General features: G+C 41.9%; 1 protein-coding gene across 1 annotated transcript in view; it reads right to left on the bottom strand.

The window, feature by feature from the left end:
- Window positions 1-17925, bottom strand: part of UBR4 (ubiquitin protein ligase E3 component n-recognin 4) — a 79636-nt gene that overhangs the window by 48477 nt on the left and 13234 nt on the right. Inside the window, 27 exon segments of the mRNA XM_009889995.1 lie at window positions 980-1137; window positions 2006-2233; window positions 2525-2677; window positions 3269-3427; window positions 3714-3896; window positions 3998-4168; window positions 4381-4608; window positions 5153-5300; window positions 5437-5507; window positions 6117-6308; window positions 6497-6560; window positions 6924-7112; window positions 7325-7523; window positions 7718-7818; window positions 8488-8589; window positions 9607-9816; window positions 10546-10703; window positions 10833-10930; window positions 11485-11609; window positions 12258-12487; window positions 12577-12699; window positions 12925-13107; window positions 13575-13703; window positions 14319-14398; window positions 14818-14950; window positions 15568-15850; window positions 16526-16695. Of these exon segments, the coding sequence (XP_009888297.1) occupies window positions 980-1137; window positions 2006-2233; window positions 2525-2677; window positions 3269-3427; window positions 3714-3896; window positions 3998-4168; window positions 4381-4608; window positions 5153-5300; window positions 5437-5507; window positions 6117-6308; window positions 6497-6560; window positions 6924-7112; window positions 7325-7523; window positions 7718-7818; window positions 8488-8589; window positions 9607-9816; window positions 10546-10703; window positions 10833-10930; window positions 11485-11609; window positions 12258-12487; window positions 12577-12699; window positions 12925-13107; window positions 13575-13703; window positions 14319-14398; window positions 14818-14950; window positions 15568-15850; window positions 16526-16695 (4268 nt within the window).

Below are 17925 nucleotides of genomic sequence, written 5' to 3'. Positions count from 1 at the left end.
TTCAAAGAACTGCTTTAAACAAAAGACAGGAACATCAGTGCTCAGTTTATACATGAGAAACCCAAGACCATCACTTGAGTGGGCAGAAGGCATGAGCATCCCAATTCACAGCTCCGATCTCCACCCTGAAAACTTGAGGAAAGACACTTAGTAATATCTTATGCCCAAACACAAGGGAGTAATTTTGCAATGTTTTTCAGCCTTCTTTTTATCTGAACAGATGCACAGTTCCATGTTTCAACACACGCAGCTGTGCTAAGCAAAGGCCAATGCAGGAGAATCTGTGTGACTCTGCTCACTAGAAAAAAAACAAAGCTGCAAAAAGATGAAGCCAAACTCGACTGGGGCTAGGGAGCTCTCGGAACCTGACGCTTCTGCAGAGCCTACTCACGACAGTAGCTTTGCATCAGGCTTGTGAAGAGTCTGTGGCCTAAATGCCCAGCTCTGCTTGTCAGAACAGATGACAGAACAGCTTTTTTCTTGCCACATTCATAGTATAAGAGATTGGTTTCCCTCAAGGGAGCCTGAAAATTAGCCTTAATATGCACAATACACAAGGTCCACTGCAGTACTGGTGCCGAAAGGAAACAAAGGCTTCCTGCTCTGCAGCCTCCACGAGGGTGGGTAATCCCATCGGTTCCAGCTGCTGCACCAGTAGCAGCTCCGCACTGTGCAGCAAGGCCGCTCTGAAGCCACCTTTCTGCTGTGAAATCCTAGTGGGAAGAAAAAATGTATACGTTCCCCACTGCCAAAAAAGCCAGCTTTGGTTTCAAATCATCCTGCAATTAGGGCAGAAGCAATGTGAAAAGTGGCAAGAAATATTCAGTCAAAAAGGGATCTTCACCACAAGCTTTGGCCATTCAGAGCTGGGATGTTATGATCAATCACTAATATTTATTAGTGATTAGTGATATCCTCAAACCAGGAAAATAATAAACAGAAATTAAAACTTCAGCAGAGCTTTCCACACAAGCCTCACCTCTTTATGTTAATTGGGAATAGCCGCTGCACTTCCAGATTGGCTCGGCTGATGGTGGCTGCAAAGGATTTGCCTTGGCAGTAACTGAAGAACAACATCTGTAGCACATGGGAGTAATACACCGACACACCGCCTCCTGCTACCTGGCCGTTACTGTCCTGGGGGATCAGAGAGAAACAACGACATTTAGGATAAACACACATCCTCTAAAACACTGTCAGGCTTTTACACTTCTCACGATGGAATTATTCCAAAAGCCTCTCCCCCACCCCCTCCCCACCAGTGAGAGAACGCAGCCTTAAATGACAATTTTCTAAGCTCAACTCCTTGGTGAACTCATCCATCAGATACTTCAAAGGCTTTTGAAGGGGATACTGAGATTGCATACCTGTAGGCTGTAGGTAGCGCCCTCAGCTACCGCATCTCTGTGCTTGAATGTTGTATGACAATCTCACATGGAGCACTCCCCATGTTCCCAGCTCATAAAAGAGCTTTCCTGAGGGCCTCCTTCTCATCTATTCCCCTGTTTTGGAGCAGGCTGGGGTGAAAACACCAAGTGAAATGTGGACAGATTTTAAAAGTTACCCCCAAGACTGCAGAGCTGCTACTGACCAGAAACAAAGGCTCACTCCACCTCTGCAGCCCCAGCAATGGTCAGTGACTTTATCGATTCTGGTTACTGCACTTATGGAGTGTCTCGCTCTGAGAACAGCACTGCTCTGAAGCCATCTCCCCGCTGAGAAATCCTGCTGGGCATGACTTCTGAGCCAGCCATGGAAAACATGCTCCATTTTCTAGATGAAAGGATCAAGGGGTTTAATTTTCACCCCCACCCCCTTTCACTGCAAGGATATTTCTATCTTTAAAGGAATGGCAAGCTCATTGATCTAGATCAGGGAGCTTAAAAGGAGAAAAAAAAAAAAAGGAAAAAAGCAAACTTCTGCCATCAAATGTAAGACACACCAAAAAAAAAAAAAAAAGAAACCCATTGCAGCACATGCTACAAGAAAGGGAAGTCACCAGTACCTTTAGGTCCTCGTGATTGACTTCAAGCACATTGGTGACATAGAACGGTCCGTGCTGGGCGCTGCTCGCCTCTTCCATGAGCTGTGTATAGATGTACCCAGCAGAAGACATGATCACTATTATGTTCTTCCCCTCCTCGTTGAAAAGGAAAGTGACATCCCTGATTTTGGAACTTGGTAGGAGGAAGTAGAAAGTTGGACTCAAGGCATCTACAGAGAGATCATAAATCTGTGGGAAGAATCAAAAAAATAGTTAACTGCTACGATACAAAAGAATGCAAATGGTCAAAAGTTGAGACAAGGGAATGCCTATTAGATGTTACAGTTCATTTTTTTTGCTCTTTGAGTTCTTTGGGTTTGCTTTTTCTTATGACAACAGTAGCCAAACATCACAAATTTATATTTCCAATTTATTTCTAAGTAAGAATATTATCCCATTCTTCCACATGCAACTCTGCAAAGATCCAGAATCTAATGTCTGAAAGAAGACGTATCATCCATAGCTTATGACCACACATACCTTCACAAAGTCTGCAGTCACAATAGCAAGCTCTGTTTGAGATCCTGGCAGCCACACAGCTTTAATGATGAAATTTCCAGTGGCTAGTTGAGGATGAAGTACCAAATGATCAGAGACTGATCCAGAGCTGCTGAATGTTAACACATGGCAGTCCTGGAGTAATGAAAAAAAATTTGTCAAATATTAGAACAAAATATCTATAAACATTTCAAGCCAAGAACGGAGCTAAAAGCCAGCATTCCTCTTAGTACCAATAATGATCCAGAGAGGAAGAATCTAAAATTCTTGCACTTAAGACGAATGACATGAAAGTTTGTAAAAAAAACCAAACAAAACTCAAACCAAAACCACACAGAGTCCATCTGTTTCTTAGTTAAATAATAAATTTGTGGATGCTGCACTGTGAAAGCTGAATCTAAATTTGGGAAAATATCAAAAAAAAGTAGTCCTTACTACAAAACACTAGTTCTAACACTGAGTTTGATGTGACCAAACCTTGACTCCTATCTCAAAGTAAAATTGGCTGAAATACAATAAGAAGTACTATTTTGAAGCACTGCTTTATTTACTATATCACTCATACAGGTCCTGCTTCTTTTACTTCACATATCTAGTGGGGAAGTGATTCCTAAGCTAAAATTAGCTTTGGAGCCAGCCCTGCACTAGCTCCTCAGAGGAAAGAAACACAGCTGGTTTTGAGCTGATGTTTCCAATCACCTAGAACTGGGTTTGTCAGGTGCTTACTTTCAGTCCACACACGGCTAGGTAGTCCTCCTTGCAGGGGTTTCCAGTCAGGCTCAGCACTGTAAACGGAACAGGTGCAGACGCAAGGCGAGTAAGGGTCAATTTTCTTTTGCTGGAGTCCGCTTGTTTCAGCAATGCCGAGAGCTGAAGGACTGTAATCTGCAGAACAAAATGAACTTAGCTACCCAACTTTACAATCAATGTGAAAAAGGCATTTCAATTTCAGTTCTATGACTGTGTCTTCAGAGTTTTCACTGTTTCTGCCGCAAGAATTCTTTTCTCTGAAGAATGTGAGGTTTTTCTAAGCTATGCAATACTTTACAGAAGACCCAGATCTGGGGACATGCAGCCCAAATTATATTCTGCTTGTTGTTCACTGCTCTAAGGCTGCTTCGTTTCCCTTTACAGTCTTTACAGACATTCTCTACAGAGTTAGAGAACTCACCTTGCCCTTTTCGTGACTCACAGCCAGGTGCTGCCGACGTCCATGCGGGGACGACAGCACACACATCGCCACCCGCCTCAGCACATGAGCACTGATCAGCTGCCGGATCGTCTGGCCCTGGTCACCACTGTAATTCATGCGGACGTTCTCAAAAGCACCTTCTTGAGAGCCAAGAGTTGGGACCTGAGTCATTAGTAAAAGCACAGAAAAGTGTGTCACTGAAATTTTCCTGTTTAAAAGTGATCCCACCCATCCATAATCTAACCCCTCCTTTAGTATCATACCATCAACTGATCTGTCATTTCTACGGACTTATCCAAAGTATGTAGCTCATTGAGGGCTTGCTGTGCACGACTGCTGCTCCCCATGGCTGAAGCTTGCTGGAAGTTTATCTGAATGGCATCCATCAGGAAATTCAGCATGTCCAGCACCAAAGGTGCAAAGGAGAAGTTGGCCTACAAGAAACAGATACAGCAAGTGATGCTCCCGCTGGAATTCTTTACAAGAGCTGCACGTCAATCAGTTTTTAAGCCTGATGCCACTTTTATGATGCCTCTTATCATAAAGAAGAGCATAAAAATCAAACTACTTGGCAGATAACCAACACAGACAGCCTAAGATACTCATCATAAACTGTCTTCTTTGAACAGCTAGCTGATAATTATACCTGGGACTGCAATTCCTCTCGACAGCCCTCAACATTTCGACACAGGCTGCTCTTCTTGGGTTTTTCTTCATCGGGGCCCTTCCCCTCACTGATGGCGACCTTGGCTTTCTCTGCAGGAGAGGTGCTTGCATGTCGAATGACACTCTCGGGCACTCTGGGCTCACTCTGGAAGGCGGATTCTTTCATGGTAGAGCTCATACCACTGCTGGGAGTTCTCTTCACCAAAGCCTGTGAATAACACAGCAATGCTGAAAGCCCAAACCAGACTCCACTTTACCACTGACAAAAGGAAAACAGATTGTAATAGCAGCAAGATTAATGTCATTTTAAAGAAATAGAGTGCAATTGTCTTAGACTGCAATTTTAAAGAAATAACACAACAGTATCCTGCATGCCACGCTCCACCCAAGTATTAGAAAAAAATTAAGATTACTTAATTACTTCAAAAAAAATTAAGTTACTTTGTTTGCTTCCTGTGGAAAACATAGGAAAAGGTGGTATCTGACTGCTGCGTAGCTTAAGCTAACTTGCAAATTCTGTAAAGGCAGGTGGAATCCCAGTAGTCACTAGGACAGAGATTTGCCAATGCACTTATTTGGTGAAAATCAAAATAATTGCCAGGCAAGAGGGGTCGTTATAACACCAAAGCCTTCAAGTCTTAGGACTCTTATGCACTCGTATCATGACGTAACTTATTGCAGAACAGAGGCCTCTGCAAAACCTTAAAAACTCAAGAAATCACAGCTTGTATGTTGACATGAAGACACTTTACCAAGCAACTGCCATCTTCCTTGGCTCCACAGTCACAGAAGAATGATCCGTATTTGGCATAAGAAATCTCATGATCCTTGTGACACACTTTAGCACAAACTGTGCAAACACCAACCCCATCAACCATCTTGCAAGTGTGACAGTGATACCTGCATAAAATAAGCCATATGAGCTAAAAAATACAGTGCCTCGGGAAGGCTCCACAGACTGCTGTCCACAGACTGTTTCCTTCTCAGGGGCAGAAACATCAGTCTGAAATTCTGAGAACAGGTTTGAGATTCTTACCAATGTTGATTCATGAACTCTTTCTGTGTGATGGTGAAGGTACAGAGTTTATTACAAAGAGAATCTTCATCCTGTCATGAAGAAAGTTGGTTTAGAAGGGTGTTATAACTGCACCTACAGTAAAGGCATGTTGTACAGAATACTCAGACACTAAACGCGCATTTTAAGAACAGCAAGTTAAGCACCACCTAGCTAAAAGAAGGCAGCTGGTATCCAACCACGTGGAAAGAGGAGATGGCAACATTTTATAGCAACTCAAAAGAGTAAATCAATAAAGAGAAAAAAGCAACAAAAATAATATTTTGGGATGATAAATTTTAAAGAATGCATTAATAACAGCTTTTTTTCCCCACTTAAAAGCCTACTGTAAGTTGCTTGTTGATAGAAAAGCTAGTAACTGACAAACAAACCAGCAGGAACAAACCCATCTTACTCCACTTCTTCCTTTTTGTTTTCTAAAAATCCCCACTTTCAACTTTTGTTGACATCCCAAAGTCAACAGATGTAGGCACAAATGACACACATTCTCTTCCAGATCTAGCAACTAGGGTTCTTCATTCAGTCTCACATTAGGAATAAACAAGAACAACGAAATCTTAACTTATAACCTGAGTAATTCTGATTTGGAAGCTGCAAAATAAATCATCTCATTTGCAGCGTTAACTGCAACTATTGCCTACCGAATCTTCAGCTTGAGAATCCTCCTCCTCCACTGCCAACTCTTCCACCCAGTCCGAATCCACCTCAATCGCCCGCTCCTCTCCATCAACAGAAAGATGACTTGGTCCTTGGCCACTGCTCTGGCTCAGTGCATTAGTGACATCGGCCAGGTAAGAGACAATATGGCACGTACACTCCAGGATAGTCACATGCTATAGAGGTGAATGAAAAAGAGAAGCAATATTTAGATCCCAGAATAGCTGCTGTAGGGCAAGAAAACATAACAGTCCCCCTGACCAAATTCCTTCAGAACTCCCACTGTGCAACCAAAAGAAGACAGCTGATACAGCTCATGCCTGAGATTTATTCCTGCAAGTTAAGCACTAAGCACATGTCTTACCTTCCCTTGCATGACGTTTGCATTCATTTTTTCTACCACATTCTTTTGAGACAGGTATTTCTTGCTGTAACACAAAACAGTAGAGAAGGCCATTACAACTAACAGTCTTTGGGAAGTATAAACTCAGTTCTCACCAACAGCTTCAAGCATTCAGCTTGCTTTAGATTAGCAACAGCAAACTTAGACATGCAGTAATTAAACTATCAAGAGTGGGAAAGACAAAGAAAATACATAGTTGTTTTTAATGGGGAGACACAGATCAGCCTCTCTCAGACACTTTATATTCCAAACAATAAACTAAAAAATAAGTATGTATCCGTAAATACGAACTTCTATCCCCAAATTACCAGAAAAAAAACCAAACCTAAACAAAAAATCAGCCTAAGTGATGCAAAAGAACAAACAACAGTATACAGTTCGCTCTTACCATCTGCCTAGCCAATCAACAGCAGCACCATGAAGCTGGAGGTGTCCCGCACCTTGTCCTGCACTAGCCAAAGTTGCCATCACGACCATCAGTTCAGGAAAGCCCGTGCCATCACCGTTGGCCAACATTTCTGTTGCCATAGGTATTAGAGTACTCAGTAGAACAGTGCACACGCCTTCTCCGACTTGGCTAATGAAAAAGAAGAAAGTTTCAGAGAAGGTACATCACCCACTGAAATACAGCTAAGCTCCACATCACAAGAGCACTGACACAGCAACTGCCCCCATCACTTCATTTGAAAGCTGGCAACAAGAAGCCATCAGCAACTCAAGTAATTTGCACATCTACAGAACAAAAGAACTGAACAGCACACAAAAGAAATGCCAAAGGCTGTACTTCACCTGTTTTCCCGAACAATGTAAGTTGTCAACAGTTGCAGCAGCTGCCTGTTCTCTTGCACAACGTCCAGTTGATCTGAATCTTTGGGTGGGGACATGGTCATCCTGGTTAACCAGGCCTGGAGCCGAACAGGCTCCACACAAGCCAGCTGAGCCAAAGAGCCACAAAGTCGCAACAGGCTGGGGTTGGGACTCTTCTCAGCTGGTGGAGAAAATTACTAGTGAGTGATAGATGGATGCTACAATGAATGTGCTTGAAGATGGCTTTCCATTAAAAGTGTGAAGCTGTCACTCCACTTTCTTTACAGCTTTTCTTTCAAGCATCTTCATATCGCAGTCTAATACAAGAACATTATAAGGTGGACAAAGGCAGGACAGAAGAGATTCAACACTTACTTAGCTGGAAGAGCTTGGTGAAAAATTTCAGCACCCTGTTACAGAACTTCGCTGAGAGGTTCTCATTGGCTGTCGCCATCATGATCTGGACCAGTTCTCCACTACATGGAAGCGTGAAATTAAGTCAGCTTTGTAACAGACAACTCGTTCCTTTTTTTCATTTACGCTTTGTTATCTCTGCCCTCACATTTAAGATTGGTAATAGTTTGTACAATATTGCTCAGCGCAGCAGCCAAGCCACAGAAATTGCTTTCAGACAATAAGCAAACTCTTAGCTCAGACTAAAACCTGTAAATCTCATGAGGTCCTGAGTAGGGTATCGGTATTCTCTGCATATCAAGTCACAAAAGGGCTTGTATTGGTTTCCAAAGCAAAACTCAAGATGTTCTTGCCTATTAAAATTATCAACCTAGTCCCCTGAGGAAGCACTGAGAGAACTTGGGATTTTGTAACTGCCTTAGAGACTGGTATCTCTCAAAAACCTCCTTATAATGCCTTTGACAAAACAATCATCTTACAAGATTCCCCACGAATGATCACTATAAGGACTCGCGGAATCTAGTATTTGGAGTGACAAAAACCTAAGTCCTCTCCCACACAGAAAGTCTTTTCACACTCTCCTGTGCTGCTTGAAGGGCATCCTATCCTTACACGGTTCTGTCTTTTCCTGCACAATGGTATTAACATCACTTAGGTGTTGACAGTGACAAGCTAAGAGAAAAAGGAAGAGAAATAAAGTCCTTGGCCTACAATTTTGAAGATGACTTCACCTTTCTGAAAAGAATTCCTCCATGGCTTTTCGGGCCTGGCTGCTTTCCAGCTGTTTCTCCAGATGCTGCAAACATTCCTCTAAGATGGACTCATCCAGGCCACTGAGGATCAAAAGATGCATATTAAATCAAAATATATAAGAGCAATTTCAACAATTTTGAGAGCCAAGAAGTGATCAATTTTGCTAATACAGTTCTAATAAATTTTCCGCTAGCTGAAAGCAGCTCTCCTTTCAAGAGACAGGAGAAAAATAATTGATGAATAAACATACATAAATAGAAACAAATCCACCAAATTATCAGAAAATGAAGTGGCACATGATGCTGTAGGGAAGAAACCTAGAATAATCTAGACCTTTCAGACTCCTCACATTACAAATTCCTCTACACGGCTGCTCCTTTTACACTTTAAGTCTCTTTTAGTGTTATTCCTCCCCATTCTCTCCTGTGCTCATCCCCACTCCACAACGCACCCTGCAAGTAAAATCCAATTATGTTTACATTCTCTACCAGAAGGCGCAGTAGATCTCCCTCTGAATACCTTCCATCCAGAGAGGATCAGTGTTAAAAAGATGCAACATCATCATCATGCCTAATGGTTTTATGTTTTAGATGGGTGGAATCAAGATCTGCACATCAAGCTTATTCCCTCTCTACACACAGTAGTAAGTAGTAAGGGGTGGGAAGCACAAATCTGGCTAGTTTGCTATGATAAAGCAGGGATTAGCCATCCTTACGAACAGCAAGAACAGAGACAAAGGAATATAAAGCAAGTTAGGTCGGCATCTTCAGCTTTGATTTTGTGCTTGTATTTACATAATTTTCTATTTGCTTAAATAAAAAACTATCCAAATATATACATGCTCCATGCAGAGTTACAAGAGACGATTAAAATCCACACTGCCTGCCTGAATGCCAGTGCTGAAAACTGCAGTAACGTGAATAAAATATCTTGTATTTTTAGTTTACAAGTATAGAAGTCTTCAACAGGTAAAATAAGCTGATTTTTTGCCTTTCTGTTGTGCTCTTCAAGAACCGACACTGGTGTTTAAACACACTGTAGTAACTCCTTGTATACAGCTTTTTTGAAGGAGAACTACAAGCCACATGGCCCGTTACCTGTTTGGATCAGAGTGATGAGCTAGTATGTTGTAGCATCCTGTGATCAATTTCTCGTAAACACGTGCCAGGAATTCATCTGATTCTGCAGGGCCCAAGATCCTTTCTAGGGAGTTGCTGCTTATCTCTGCCACGCTCTCTGTGCTGGTCTCCAAAAGGAGGGGCAATAGGGAATGAATCACCTGTGGCGGGTTCAAATCATCTGACCAGCTTGAAAAGAAAAGAAAACAGGTTAAGTCTCTGTACAATGTATCAAAGAACACCTTTGTTGGATAAATCAGAAGTCACACAAGTAAGGCACAAGTCTGGATGGAAGTCCGTGATAAAACCCCTTTTTAGAAAGCCAGGATAAATACACTGATCCAGCCACGTTTCCCCTCAGAAAAACAGTCCTCATTTGGAAAACTCTACCCTTGTTACTTTTGCATATATACAGCTACAACATTTTCCTAGATAGCCATACTATCACACAGTACGGCTTTTGGACTCATCTGCAGTGTCAACAGCTACTTCTTTTGTTTCAGAATATCTTAGAGTAAGTCCCTGGGAAAGAAAAAATAATCATTCTTTCATTTCACTTTTCCTTATGCGTTGAAAACATCACACAAGTCATTGATGAGAAAAAACCACAAATGAATTAGTTAGATCAATATTGTCTCAGTTTATATCCCAGTTTCTTCAAGTCCTTATTCAACAAAAAGCACTAAAGGTTTCTGTCAGGGAGTCTGACTTTTAGAGATATCAGATCAAGATGGAAAGGCCATTTCTCATTCATTCAGAATTCGGAAATGTAAACTGGAAGTAACTCCATTAAAGGCTTAGTTCAAAATACAGCTCCAATTCACTAAGTGTTCCACCCGAACAGTCTGATAAAGACAGACATTTAGAAGAGCAAACAGATCTGCATGGCAAGAACGTAATACAAAAAACATCACTTACACAATGAGATCCCCAGTGAGTCTGACCAGAGAGAGAAGGGTGTGTTTTAGGGAAGCTGCAAGAGGTAGACTTTGGCTGCAGAGAGTACCAAGGTGGGCGGCCTGAACTGCACTGATGTAGCTTTCTGCCGGGATCGTGTCATTCGCAAAGGCATTCCGCTAAGGATTGAGACACACATGCACAAAAATCAGAACCGTTTATCTTTACCAGAAAGACAGGCTGCCTGCCACTCCCAGCGATTTATGGAGCTAAGATCACACCAGATCAATCGACGAGGCTGGACTCACCCATGAGCCAATGTTTGGAAACTCATTTGTGTGAATGTTGTTCCATGATTCACATAAAGTCTGCACAGCTGATGGCAAGTTCTGAACAAGTGTTGGACCTGCAATTAATACAGAATCATAAGTCACTGAGTAATTTCATGGGTCCTATTGAAAACCAGAGTGATTTACAACACTGTTTAAAACTAAATCATTTGATTAAGACACAACTGCAGCAAGTTGAGCTGTAAAAAGGCTCGTTTCATTCTTTTCTACAAGTCAAAATTATCCCTAAAGTTTGCAAGAGCTTCCCAGCTTCTTTCACTTTATTAAAACAACCAGAAACATGGCAAAAATATTAATTTGCAGCAGTCTTCAACATAGCAACATTTCACAGTTCCCCATATTATGCCATGTCACTGGAGCACCAACACGGTTATAAAAGCATTTCAAGAAGCCAGATAAGCACACAAGATAGTTACTTTCAAGGCTTTCCCCTCTTTTAATTGTTACAATTCTACAAGGAAAAGACTTCTCAGTCTGCTGCTGATATATACTGAGTGGTTGAGAAAAAGAACACATTAGCCAGCATATGGCTTTGAAGCTGAATGCGGGCAGCATTGCAGAAAGCTTCACCTACAGAGAGAAGGAAATCTGAACTACCCATTATCCTCACCTAGAGTATTAGACTTGCAACGGCTGGATCCAATGGCCAGGACAGCAGCATAGCCTCGGAGCTTCTCTTCAGAGGGTTTGTTCTCAGTGGAGCCCTCTTCAGAGAGGCTCCGTAGCAAGTAAGATCTGCGTTCAAGATGGAAAGGATTTATTTCAGGAAACAGCTCTGCATTTCAGAACTAAGTGTGTCAATATAGGGACAGATAAGGAAGCAAACTTCTGAAGTTCTGCCCCATACTTTATGTTAAACCACTAAGGGAGTTCTGGGCTTTTATCTCCTCTAAGCTACTTACCAGGAAAAAGAGCCCATTCAAAAGAAAAAGCTGATTTATTTTCACTTTCTTCTACATAGGTTCTAACGAGAGTTTAGAAGACTTCAGACTCTTAATGTAAGAATTAAACCCCCTCTCTTTCTTGATGGTCTGACAGCCTCAATATTATCTCAGAGAAATAACCTTAAGTAGCACTATCCTCGACTGGTAAGAGGAGGTTTCATCTCTGGAGGAAAGCTGATTTTGCAAGCTTGCAAGAAAGTCTTGAAAGATCGGACAAGCAGCCTACTTAGAAACAACAACTTCCCATACATGGCTTGAGAAGCTACTTTTTATTCTTCTTTTAAAACAATGGACACTCTAGAGGACATAAGTTAGAGTAATTACACTGGACTACAAAAACAAAAAGCACCTACCTCTAAGAAAAGAAGAAACAAAATGCAAAGAAAGCCCTACGCACAGAAGAAAATTGCGTTCCTACTAGCGATCCTAAGGACTGTACCTTGTAAATGTAGCGTAAGTGTCAATAAGCTGTAGCGTAGCAGGCAGGAGGTTCTTGGTTATCTCTGAAGACTTGTGTGGATCAGTTTCTGCAGCTAGCTTGGAAAAGTGCTCATCTAGAGAAACCTGAATCTTGGAAATTGCAGCATCAAGGGTGTAAATGGACTGTAAACTGGGAACTTCGTGCAGTTGGAGAATAGTTGTGCAATCAACACCACAGAAAGAAGATATCTTAAAATACAAAGGGACGCAACAGTAAGTGCAAATCGTTCCACAAAAATAGAAGCTCCATGTGCACAATGACATTCACACCACCTTACCTGTCGAGCAAAATATTCCTCTGCTATTTCCACATCATACTTCACTGAGCTGCACTTGCTGGAGGCCAATTCAATGAGAGAAGCAGCATGGTCAGCTTTCATGCCCTGCTTGGTAAGGTGATCCTACAGATGCCAAAAAAAGACCTGTCACATTTTAGAGGTGCTCTATAATTAACCACTCAGCCAATTACCAGGCTAAAACACTTGGGAAAACACAGACACAAGTTCCCAGTTCTCACCACAGCGCCCACTTAACAAATCCATACGCAGTCAGCGTGGAAGAACAAGAGACTGACATTCTTACTATCAACAACATGACAAAACACCCCTATAAAGATGAGGCTGTACCTTTATCCACGTGACATAAGACGTGATTCGCAGACGGGAGGACCAGCGCAACGTGTGTAAAATATCACATTCACTCATCTCTGGTGTGTTCATAGCCAATTGATTCATGTAGTTTTTGGACGGAGGCAAAATCCCTAGTATCCGCCACAGGATCAAGAAGTAGTACTGAAGTGCACAGGCTTCCTAAACAGGAGTACAGTTGGACAAATTAATAAAGAAAGATTGCAGATTCAATCATTATAGCTACTGAAATTGTATCTCGTCAGAGACTCTAGGCTCCTGTAAATGTGCCAAATGAAATGAACACATGCTGGACTGACTTTCTGTCATATTCTACAACAAATTATGCAACAATGAAGCGTGACAAAAGAAAAAGGAAAGATTGTACTTTTTTTTCCTACTTAATCATATTCTATCTAGACTTCCTGGAATTACCAGGGACATATGCAAGTCAAAAACATGTTATGAATTAAATACTCGTATGAGATGTACCACCACCACAGATACTACCATTAGCTATGGGGTTTTTAAGTTCCCCATTACTCCAACCAATCCTGAGAATACTTTAGTTAAATACTTTGCTTGAAAATACTAAGTTTGAAAACTTGTTATTCCTCAACGCAGTCAACATTACAGCAACACAGTCTTACCAGTGCAGTGACGTTTTTGTTCTCTTTCCTCCTAAGTGTATCGAACTGTGACCCAGCTGCAAGCAATGAAGTCAGGGCTGTGTAAAGCTCATCATACTTCATAGTCTTAGAGAAAAGGACCTCACAAACCTGCAAGAGATGACAAGTCAGGATCACTGCTTTGCAAATTGCACAGCTCCACATTTATATGCAGTCAAGCCCTTCTCTTAAGTATTAAGAATACACATAGACCAAAGCTACGCAAAAAAAACCTTAAGGAAGTTAGTTCTGTCAGGCATTTCTCTCCCTGTCAGAGTACAAATGAACTGCTTATAAGGGAGCATACATGAAGGAAGCCCATAACCTTGACAACAAATTTAGCGAGGAACCAAAACCCAGGAAGAACACAGAACAAAATGATGAGAAAGCAACTCTAATGCCACCTGTCTTTGTCTCAGATGTTTCAGCAGCACTGAAAGATAAATGTGGATACGACAGGGCGCTCTGTCATACCGTACATATTGGAATCACAAGCATTACTACAAGTAGTCCAACACGTCTCCATAGATTTTGCATACTGACCTCCCTGACATGTAATGAGGCACAAAAAGGAATCCCCTAGTATCTTATTCAGACTATTCTTTTCTCCACTTGGTGAAATATTTCTGCTCTGGCTGCTTCATCATGTCTGTCCTTCTTGTCTATTTTCTACCAACATGGCCCTCACGGCTTACAGAAAGGTCTTTAAAACAGAAATCCCAATACCGTGCTATCTAGTCGGTTCAGATCATCTTCAGAAGCTTCTAGAGACAGGATGCAGTAGAACCTGGGCTGTGGAACTGCATCTGGAACATGAGGACAGAGAATAATATTCAAAGTGACAGTTTTACTGATGCGGTATTGAGCTATCCTCTCTCCTCCATCCCCACAACCTTTCACATTTTAAGACTAATACCAGATTGCACTAAACTACCTCCATGACACATTATACATGCTCTTAACCTATGGTATATGCAGCCAAGGTTTTCCTACTCATGCAGTCATAACAAATACACACTTATTTTGAATTACTTGTAGTATACTCCTAGACAACAATAATTTTGTTTAATTCAATTTTTTGTGCATTGTATGCATTTTTATCTGTCTATTTTAACTATGCCCATCAAAAGCAGGAAGAGCTATCCACACCAGGGCACAGGATGGGCTCTCATTTATTTGTAAAGCAAATCTGGGAATAAAAAATTCCTTATGTTTTCCTTCTTACCTGATGAACAGTGTTTAGTCCAGTTTTCTTCCACTTCTTTAAACCCATGATAAATTGGGACAGACGTTCGCCTGCTACTGTCCTGGGATCCACTCACCCAGCCAATGGGTGGAGTCAGCAAATTATATTGCACCTAGGTTAAAAAAAAACAAACAGAAAACCACCCATGTCATTAAGGGGTAGGGGGAAAAAATACCACCCCCAACAGAAAAAGACCCATAAAATACAGACAACCCTGTTGCTAAAACACAGTGATTCCCAGCTTCTGACAGGTGCCCTGGACCCTACCTGATGATTTTCATTCTGGAGTGAGCAGCCTAAATCAATGGTCAAGCTTCCAACAACTGAAAAAGTTACGCAAAAGAGACTAGCATCCCTTTCATGAGAAAAGTGCCAAAAACCTCCACAGTGACAAGCTAAAGCAAGGACACAGCATGCAAGGTATTTGTGATACGGTGCCTAAACACCCAAATACTCAAGATTTTGAGAGATAAGGCCGGGCATTCACCCTGTCCTTACCAGGATTTATTAGAACAGTAGTTGCACAAGGAATTTACACTCAAACTGAACGTTGCTAGGAATCACCAACCGTAGTTAATCACGCATTGTAACTCCAAAGGCCGCTAACAACATCAAAATCAATTTACTCGCAAAGGTCATGAAGATGCCAGAACACACCAAATGATTGCCTGTTACAGATTTCTGCCGAGTGACCAATTAAATATCCAGAACACGATCTCAAAATCATACCTGTTCAAATAGGTACATGGGGGCCTTGGAATATTGATGGAGCAGGTAGTCAAACACCAAGAGTAGGCGTGCCACAATAAGTGGCACAGAACATTGCTGGGTATCCATGTTCACTGTCAGCTCCACAATTGTCTGGATACAGAGCATCATGATAGATCTGCGGCCTCTCTCGGAGAAATTGTGAAAAATAAGCAGCAGCAGCTGGAGATGTTCAACATTCAGATCTTCTGTGTCACTGGGAAGAGTCCCCTGCAAGGCATTTTGCTTCAGCGTGCTCACAAACCTGACAACAGGAGAGGAAGTTTGTAAAGTTTACTTTTCTCCTTGCTTAGGTCCCTCCTTAAAATCTCTTTAACCAGAGGTTAGAGAAACATTTTCATAACTATATTTTTCTGCTTATTCTTCTAATACTGGCACTTTCACAAATTATTCACTACATTATGTACTGGAATGAGACTACGCAAACAGTAAAATCTACAAAAATTCAATTAGCGGGAAATACAATTGATGGAAAATATGAAAAATTGTTCAAAGGGAGAGAGAGAGAACTTTTGTTCCCCCAGGAAAGGCTGTCCACTATAGCTTTAAGTCACCTGAACCCTATCAGAGACTTTCACATTCAGGTAATGGCACACAGGAAAAATTCTGGCACCATCGTAACAGAACCTACCAGAAATCTACTGAAATAAAGACATTCATCTTCCCTTTTTAAAATCAGCACTGCTGCAAGTAATTCAGCCTCGACCCACTTAAATCCTGATTCTAGGTTTCATTTCCTATGCTCTACATGAAGGATTCCAGCAATACAGAAGACTGACTCTCTGCTCCTCCAAGCATCACGTACCATCACCGCTCAGAGAACACACACACACTTGTTACACTGGTACCAGAGAATTTTCACTTGATAGAAAATGTGAGAGGTAAGGCATGACCGACTTTCAGCTCAAAGTTATCTCACCTTTCCCAAACTTTAAGGCATTCTGGAACATCAGGATCTCCCTGGGCAGTGGCTTTATGCTGCCAAATCAGGAGAAGTCGCGAGAGCACCGACAAACTTTGAGGATGGATGTAGAGAGGCCACGGACCTTCAGAAAAAGGGGCGACTCCCAGCTGCTGAAGCAGTGTGTTCTGGAACAGAACAGAGACTTCTTGAAAAGAGGCAAGTCCTGTCTGATGCTTTAATTAAAAGCATGATTGGAACATGCAGATAAAAATAAACAGTAGGGCTCTCAGAGCTTCTAAGGGTTCATACAGCAATATTTCTAATTATCTCTAATAAATGGCATAGCTATTGAAGGATACTTATGTTGTCACATTGCCACCTAAAACACAACAAACTTTCAAATTAGTCGCTAATGCAGAAAAAATGGCATTACAGAATCACAGAATTTTCAGAGTTGGAAGGGACCTCTAGAGATCATCTAGTGCCACTCCCCTGCTAAAGCAGGACTGCCCAGAGCACATCACTCAGGACTGCATCCAGGCGGGTTTTGACAATCTCCAGAGAAGGGACTCCACCCCCTCCCCGGGCAGCCTGTGCCACTGCTCTGCCACCCCAACCATAAAGAAGTGTTTCCGTGTGTTGGAACGGAACTTCCTCTGTTCCAACTTGTGCCCACTGCCCCTCGTCCTGTCACTGGGAACCACCAAGAAGAGTCTGGCTCCATCCTCCTGCAACCCCCCCTTTAGATACGTGTATGCCATAATAAGGTCTCCCCTCAGCCTTCTCCGGGACCCCAAAACTGGACACAGTATTCCAGTGGTGGCCTCACCAGTGCCGAGTAGAGGGGGAGAATGACCTCCCTCGAGCTACTGGCCACACTCTTCCCTACGCAGCCCGGGATTCCATTGGCCTTTTTGGCAGCAAGGGCACACTGCTGGCTCACTGACAATTTACTATCTACCAGGACCCCCAAATCCTTCTCCTCAGAGCTACTTCCCAGCAGGTCCACCCCTAACCTATACTGGTGCCCGGCATTAATGAGCCCTACTCATTTACTGCAGTATCACAGCAGAAGAGATTATACTACTATGTTTAGTATCTAAGAATTTGGAAGAAGACCCCTTTGACTGATCACAGTAATGCTCGCTTTTTTTCAAATATAGTAAAAAAGGCAGATTTCTGAGAAGTCTTAACTGCTTTAAAATATAAAACCAACAAAACAACAGAGTATTTTAAATACAGTAGAAAACAGTCAATGAAAAGTATAGGGATTGAATTCACTGATTGGTAAGCAGACTTATAACCTCTACTTATAGTCTTAAGTCGAGTCAGCCCATGACCTAGCAAAGAAACCTAGAGGCTATGAAGTTAGCACATGAAAGCAAAAGGATTAATTTGATTCTCTCCTGAGAGAA

The sequence above is a fragment of the Charadrius vociferus genome, unplaced genomic scaffold, assembly GCF_000708025.1.
Source record: "Charadrius vociferus isolate BGI_N301 unplaced genomic scaffold, ASM70802v2 scaffold838, whole genome shotgun sequence".
NCBI classification, from domain to species: Eukaryota; Metazoa; Chordata; class Aves; order Charadriiformes; family Charadriidae; genus Charadrius; species Charadrius vociferus.
Note: the sequence above shows the minus strand (reverse complement) of the source record. Positions and strands in the feature narration are given on the sequence as shown.